The following is an 8,145-nucleotide window of genomic DNA, read 5'->3' as shown; positions in this document are numbered from 1 at the left end:
TTGGTCAGTGTTGCTGAGAGCCGTTGCCGTTGCTGTGGCTGTCCAGTCAGCTGACTCATGTCCCTCCTGTGCGTAGCAGGATAAAACACCTTGATCTTTTAATCCATGGTTTCAGCTATTGTATCAGCCTCTCCCAACGAGGGCTTCTCTCATTCTCCTGATCGCTGCTCTGCCAACCATCATGTTACGATGGATCTCTCCGGATGACCTGTCCAGCACAAGGGCGCCCGAGTCCCTCTAGCCTTGATTCTGAGAGCCGCTCACTCTGGCTATATTTCTTCTAAGATTGATCTTCTTGTTGTTCTGCCTGTCCGGCACGTTCAATAGTAGCTCTGGACTGACCAGTCGCCATCAGGAGGGACTTTACTGACATACCGGTTGCATGCGTGGGGGTAGCGGGCCTGAGTGACCCCTTCACGCTTCCCCTGCCGCTCTTGCCGGTGCAGCCCAGAGATGGGTGCTGAGGCCCCATTGCAGTAAACCTATTGCAGGTAAAAATGCTGACCATGCAGCACGTAGGCCCCCTTCTCTGCCCCGGGTGGATGGCTCAATTGCAGGTGACGTTCATTTTAAAGTTCCTTTGTTCATGTCTATTTGCCTCAGATGTCTCCACTTCAATGGGTCGGGTGATCTGAAAGGACAGAACCCAGGGCTTTTGTCTCCATCTCCCCTAAATTGCCTTCTTCCCTCGGACTGGCCGTTTGGCACCCCAGGAACACAGTGTCCTTATCTGTAAAAGGAAGACATTGATGCTTGTCTTGCCTGTTTCATGAAACTAAACACGATTGAATATGAAAACACCTTGAAAAATACACACTGAGTAGACTGATATTCGTGGCCGATCATCGATATTGTTTCTCCATCCATCAGCAGCGGCACCCTACACACCTCATTCCGAGAAAGATATGAATCAATCCTGTATGCCACCTCCTCCCCCAGGAAGCCCGTTCATCTCTATCAGTAGGAATTTCTCTTTACATGTAATTGAAATCCATCTTTTCGAGGCTTAACATCACCCCGACCCCTCACCCACCACCATTCTTCCTTCAGAGAGCAGCTGTTTGACCAGCTTCATTTATCTGGTCAGCAGAGCTAGGAATCATGCCTTGGCCCCTCTTTTCCCCCTTAGCATCTGTAAATTATTGTAGCCCTAGAGAGAATGCTGTAAATATGGCGTTGTCAGTAAAAACACAGCAGAGGAGGAGCTATAGAGGAATTAAGATGAATTCTCAATAAAACAATACACCGTTTCTTGAGCTTTTCATGCTTCCCTGGAGGTGTTTACTTTGGGTAAGGTGACCAGACGTCCCGCTTTTGAACAATTTTTCCTGTGTCCCACAGCGTTTTAAAAAAGTCCCGATTTTTGGAAAGAATGCACGACAAGCTAGGGTATATATGGTTTTCGGCTGCCATGTGGCTATTTCACCAGGATATGAGTTTCATCAATGGTGTCCCGCTTTTGTCCCACTTTACCAATGTTAAAATCTGGTCACCTTAGGTTTGGGGTATAATTGTGACCCATTCCACCCAACTCCCCGCTGCCCTGCCTTATGGGAATGTCCTAGTTACCTCGTGCTACGATAACACAAAACCCATAATATCTCATAGCTCGGGATACCAAAAGTTCAAATCCGAGTCTTTGCCTTGTCATTAGCGCTAAGGGGTCCTTAGTTCCTTGGTTTGTAGACCAGAGGTTCTCAAAACCTATTTGGCTTATTGCCCCCTTTTCAGGGGAAAAAAAAATTACTCATCATCCCCTGGCAATTGCAACCCTTTGTACGACAGCCCATCATCAAGGCTAAAGTATAGGGAAACGCTGTTGATTCAGATACATCTTGTTTCAGCCCATCCATTGCAACCCCTCTGCGTCCCATCACGTATCCCACTTCCTCCCCGGGCTTCTTGTTCCCATTCCTCCTTCCTTCTTCACTCCCTGACGTTTCCTCTTGAATATATGCTGCACTTTCAGTTTGGTCTTTCTTTGTGTGTGTGTAGCTCAAAATTAATTAGGTTTAGGACCCGCCCTATGCTGGCATGACCTCGTTATTAGAAGGAATCCTATTCCCATCTACTCAGTGTTAACAAGCAACTCTGTTTCTAAGCAGAATCACACCTGCAAGTACAGGGGTCGAGAATTCGTCTTATATTCCGGGGGGCACGGCATTCAATCCTTAACAGGGAATAAATAGAGAAGGAACTGAGAGAGTTGGGACCAGCATCCCTGCCAACGGAATTTGGAACTTGTCATTTGCACTTTCCCAATAGGTCCCTCCTTTGTGACTCTGGACAGCGTTTTCTCTGAACACCTCCCTCTGGGCTCCCTCCCGAGTGGAGACTGTCCTCCTGTCCCTCAGGACTGCTCTGATCTATCTGCCTTGGGAGCCTGGTTTCCCTGGATCTATGTCCCCAGAGGAATCATTCACAGTTCCGCCACTCGAGGCGTTCCAGCATTCCCCTAAAACCTAATTGAGAGGAAAATGACACGAGAGAACAGAGCCCAGCCTCGTGCGCGAGGGATAGATTTGTCACTGTGGTTCTTACTTAACTCTGAGTTTGACTTGCCTTCCAGGCGGATGCTGCCGCCGCCCTCTGATTAACTTGCATCTCCTAATTTCCCGTGCACCTCACCGCTTTCTCTTCTCACTGGCAGGTCAGCAAAACTGGGGCTGAGGGAGCTGTATTGGACGAAGCAAAAAATATCAATAAGTCTCTGTCTGCTCTTGGGAATGTCATCTCTGCTTTGGCAGAAGGGACAGTAAGTGACCCTGTTCCCGTCTATTCAATAATGCTATATGAAGGCATCCTGTGGGCCACCCTCTCTGCCACACACGCCATCAGTTTTTTGTTGTTGGTGTTATTGTAAAAATATAAGTCACATTTGCCAAATCAGTGCTTTCTACATTTGGAAAGAGACAAAGGCAATCCCAGCCGTGGACACGTGACTTGGTGCGAGAGCCCGTCCCTTGAAATGTGTGAATGGGATGCGCATTTCCTGTAACCTGGCTCATAGGATGGCCATTCTGATCTTGGGCAAGGCCAGAAATGCATCGTTTACACTTGTTTCTAAACTGCGTGTCTCTGTCACTGACCCGTTTGCCTCTGGATTTCTTTTTTGGATGAGCTGTAAAAACAAGACTTTTTGTTTTTCCTAAATAGAAAACCCACGTGCCGTACCGGGACAGTAAGATGACTCGCATTCTTCAGGACTCCCTTGGAGGGAACTGTCGGACCACCATTGTCATTTGCTGCTCGCCCTCTGTCTTCAATGAGGCAGAGACCAAGTCCACGCTTATGTTTGGACAGAGGTGAGTGGGGTCTCTTGTGGCCCAGGCCTCGGAGCTTCTCAAGTTCTCAGGGGGGTTCGAGAAGTAAAAAGGTAAGGCAACACTTAGCCTGAGACTACATTGCATCTAGCAGGCCATCTGGAAACCTGTGGTCATCTTTATGGAGGCCAAGCAAATCATTGTGTTTCTGAATAATGAGCAGGGACATGCCAATCATTCTCTAAAGAGCCCGGACCCAGACGTATGATGCAGTGAGAGGCTACTTTGATTCACCGTGGAACTGAAAGCTAATTCTTAGGATCGTATGATTTCAAGATTGATTTGGGGTCCATTGCGAAGTTGCAGCTAGAGCAGCAGAAACCTGTCTGAATGGAGACTAGTAGTGTAAGGAGGAGAAGGAAGAACGGGAATTCTGGTCCTAAGCCCGAGGGGCAGTGGCTGCGCAGTGTGTGCCAAGGAAAGGGGTAGGCAGCAGCCGTCTTTAATGCCCAAAGGGTACTGCCTCCAGGTGTTACAGGTGAGTAGGTGTTTCAGCCATGCAATTATGGCGCTGGCCATTCTGAACTCTGTAGGGCAGGCCAGCGAGCTGGCACCTCAGGCAAGTTTTCTGTTACAGTTCCTTCTTGGAAAACTCACTTTTTACTCAGACCATTTCATAATCCCACCAATGATGCACCAGAGTTTCTGATTTCTCCACATCCTTCCCTGGGGTTTCTGGGTCAAGCCAGTTTGGAAGCTAACTGTTGCTCTTGCTGACTTCTCTCTGAGCCTCAGTCTTGTCCCCCATGGGAAGAGGCAGTGATGCCTACTGGCAGGACTTGTGGGGAGGATAAATGAAGGGCTTTACTTTGCACAGAGGCTGACAGGAGAAGGCTTTGGGGGATGGCAGGCTCCCCCTTTCCTCTGTCAAGAACAATCAGACAGGATTGAGGCTTGGCCAAAGTGGCTTTGAAATTGTTTTGGGGGATGAACAACTGAAGAAATATGGCTGGTAACACAGGATACCAAGGAATAGAAAGCGCGTCGGTCGTATTTTCAAATGAAATTGAATCGTCTAGATTGTAGGCTCTTTGAGGACGCTGGATTGTCTCTGTGGATTGTCATTGGCATCAGCAGCCCACACAACTAGTGCACAGTAAATAGGGGCTTAGATGAATCTCAAGCTCATTGTCAAGAAGTCCTTGGGGCAGGAGGACCGTTGCTGAACTGTGACACCATCATGTTCAGAAGTTTGGATGGTTTTAGTCCGGGTGTGCTTTCTACTGTCTCGTTAGAACTGAGTGGAATGTTGTTCCTTTTCCTCTGTTCCTGAGTTTGTTAATGAATTCCTCAGGAATACCTCATTTCTCTGTGGCGCCAATACCTGATCCATTGCTAAATATGTCTACTGAACCCAAGCACACAGTAGACATGTGTCTGAACATCGGATTAGACATGGTATCTAATAGCTAATGAGATTAAACACTTTGAGATCAGAAGAGACTGCCAGGCACGTCCCAAAATCAGTGTAATGAGTGTCTTTTATGTGCTTGTTGCAGGGCCGACCAGACCTTACGGTAGCATATGAGGTTCCACAGTTATTCCTAGGTGGTTGGAGAAGAAAGCACCTGTTTGTGGCTAGGCTCTATTGTATCGATGTTCTGAATAGAACAAGAATTTGTTTTTGGAAGCAGTAGAAACCTGATCATCATCAGACCCCTCAAGGCATTTGACCACGTCAGCACTCGCGAGTCCTTTAGCTGGGTTGTGGCTGCCTTCCAGTCTGGTGCAAATCCTGGAGGCCCTGCCTACAGGTACAGGGCAGGACTGCCCCACAGGCTTTGCCAGTCACTGTTGGGTCTTTCAGAAGTCTGTCTGCTGAGGAACTTCTTGGTGGTTTTGAACCACAACCCTTGCAGCTAGTATTTGAGCACGTTACTGCTTGTGCCACTCAAGAACCCCCATCCAGATGGTTGCTGTTATTGTTAAGTGCGACGGAGTCCTTTTCCATTCATAGGAACTGTGCACAACAGAAGAACACATTTTCTGCTCACACACCGTCACCGGAATCGCTTCTATGTTCGTGTCCATTATTGCCGCCGGTGTGTCGATCCATCACATGGAGGGTCTTCCTCCTTTTTGTTGGCACTTTAGTTTACCAAGCAGGAGATTCTTCACCAGGGACTGATGGTAGATGAGTTTAAAACACCGTGCCCATTTCTTGGCTTCACTGATGAATTCTGGCTCGCTTGGTGCTTCAGGAGTGTGCCCCTTACTTCCCTCCACACCTACCCTCATGCTCTGTAAAGAAGAGGGCGCCATGGATGTTCTCGAGGCTTAGTCTAGTTAGGAGACAACTCTCGGATACCCATGCAGTAAGGGGTTTGTGCGTGCTACAAGAAAGTAACTGTGTCATTGAGAACTGAAAGGTTGGCAGTTCGAGCCTACCCAGAAGCCTGTCAGAAGAAAGTCCTAGTGTTTTCCTTCTGGAAAACTAGCCAGTGTAAACTCTAGGGTGTGCAGTTCTGTTCAGACACACAAGTGGTCGCCATGAGTCAGAACCAACCCTGCGGTAATGACTTTTGTTTTTTACTTATTAATTTTAAGTAGACTCAAAGCCAGATTCTCTCGCAAAGCTTAACCTTGACTGCTTTGTGGGATGAGTACTCAAATTAGGGCATTTTCACTTTTCGTCTCTCTTATTCTGACTTATCAGCATTTAATTAAAAAAAACTTTTAATTACTCTTCCAAAGTATTTTCCCAGTATTATTCAAAGAAGATATTGGCAAGTTTAAAGGAGAACTCAAAGCATCCAATTATCCCACACAGAGTGACCGTTTCAGAAGCCCTCGGGGCAGTTCTACCCTGTGCTGTAGGGTTGCTATGAATCTACATTGACTCGATGGCAGGGAGGTGGCAAAATGGCGAAAGCACTGGGCCGATAACTGGAAGGCCAGGGGTTCAAACCGACCAGCTGCTGCAAGGGGGGAAGATGAGGCTATCTGCTCAGGTGAAGATGTAGCGCCTCGGCCCCCCGCAGGGCACTTCTGCTCTGTCCTTCAGGGTTGGCGTGAGTGGTCCTTGACTGCAGCAGGGGGAAAACATGAGTATGAGGAACTCGATGGGGTTTCCCGGCACAGTCACCTGGACCGGGAGATTGCTCCCGACAAGGGCATAGTCCAAGTGCCAAATTATGAGGGGGCCTGGGCTCTGAGTGTTTCCCCGAGACGGCGGAAACAGAGTCCAGTAGCAGCTTCTGGAAAGGCCTGCTGCAAGCCCAGTGGTGCTGTGGAGGAAATCGGGGGCTGGGTGTGGACACATTCTCCCCCTGTTCTTCAGGGCGCTATTCCGGACGGCATCTTTTCTGAGTGACAGCCCCAACACCACGGTCTGTGTGGGGATGCACCGTGGCCTCTGCTCTCTGTCTGCACTGCTTGATGTGCCTTCTCCAGAGGTGCTTAACACTCATTAGTTGTGAGGTCTTTTGAACTAGGTCTTTTGGTCCCAATTCCCTTCCTGTGGGGAGAAGAGCTGTTACGTGTGTATCTAGGGCAGAGCTCGATCATGTATTATTTAAGGGCTGCTTGACTCTCTGAGGCAAGCTGAAACACAGAAAGCTGCCGAACACATGCCCTACTAATGGTATCCCCATGACTTGGATCATTTGTGTTAACCAGGTCTTGCTGTTAGGGTGTAAACTGAAGATTTAATTAAAGTTCTTCTGTGGCTTTGGTTGTGATTTTGCTCAGGGCATTCTTTTCTGGATACAGTCGGGGGCTCTGGTTGAGGACCTTGAAGGTCTTTGGGAATAAGGACCCAAGACATTGCTCACATCCCTTTGATGGGTGATTGTGCGTGTCCCATTGGGGCCTTCCCTAATTATTTCGGTCACTTTGGCCTATCAAGGTGCTGAGTGAGCAGTAGGGTCATGGCTCCTGCGGCTCATCGCGGGCTGCCTTTATCAAGGAGTTGGTGCCGCCCAGAGCCGGAGCGGGGCACAGTTGAGGTGGGGCAAAATGACAAAGCCTTCTTTAAGAGCATTTCTTCCTTGTTGTCAATTTTCCTGCCCCGAGAGTGCTTGTATTTCTTCTGGAAACAAAGTTGAGCAATAAGTGTTTGTGTGTGTGTGTTCACACCCACACATGTAACAAACACATAAGCCCCAGGTCATGTCTAGATTAGCCACTCACCGAGATCCATGGCGATGCACTGGTGTAAGCAGCGTCGGGTTAGAACGGTGTTTAATGTGATCGCAGCTAGCAGATGCGCGGGGGAAATGTCTAAATAACAAGCAAAGAGCCTGACCACTGGAAGGCATTTATGGCGTGCTCTCTGGTGGATGAAGTGGGGCAGTGGTGGGTAGAATTCTTGCTTTTATGCCAGAGGCCCAGCTCGATTCTTGCCCACACACCTGAAGTAGAGCCTCCACCTGCCTGTCAGTGAAAGCTTGTGCGTGTCTGATGCTGCACAGTGGTGCTCCGAGACCGAGACAGACCGAGATGAAGGGCCTGGTGATATACTTCTAAAAACTCAGCCAGTACAGACCCTATCGTTCACGACAGTCCGGTATCATTGTACATGGGGTTGACGGGATTCAGGGTCCAACTTGTTTTTATTACATAAAACATGCCTATAGTAAAATGTATAGATCTTAAGCATGTAACTCAGTGAATTTTTACAAATGTGTACACTGTATACACTTGTGTAAGCTGACCCGCATATCAGCCAAGGCGCCTAATTTTACCACAAAAACTGCATTAAAAATGTGCTGAATTCCATGATGCGCACCTTCCTGACACAATTGCTAAAGACAAAGCGGGTGCATAAGAAAATGTGCTGGAAAAAGCTGATGGTGCCCAGCTATCAAAAGATATAGCATCT

The 8,145-nt window shown here is 48.2% G+C and overlaps 1 protein-coding gene across 1 annotated transcript in view; it reads left to right on the top strand.

Annotated features, from left to right (window-relative positions):
* KIF5C (kinesin family member 5C) overlaps positions 1-8,145 on the top strand; it is a 187,093-nt gene that overhangs the window by 105,224 nt on the left and 73,724 nt on the right. The window contains exons 9-10 of the mRNA XM_004703832.2: positions 2,651-2,755; positions 3,157-3,305. Of these exons, the coding sequence (XP_004703889.1) occupies positions 2,651-2,755; positions 3,157-3,305 (254 nt within the window). The remainder of the gene's footprint in view (positions 1-2,650; positions 2,756-3,156; positions 3,306-8,145) is intronic.

Source organism: Echinops telfairi, unplaced genomic scaffold (assembly GCF_000313985.2).
Source record: "Echinops telfairi isolate 266 unplaced genomic scaffold, ASM31398v2 ScPeMD7_4;HRSCAF=17, whole genome shotgun sequence".
NCBI classification, from domain to species: Eukaryota; Metazoa; Chordata; class Mammalia; order Afrosoricida; family Tenrecidae; genus Echinops; species Echinops telfairi.
This window is presented reverse-complemented; position numbering and strand designations above follow the sequence as displayed.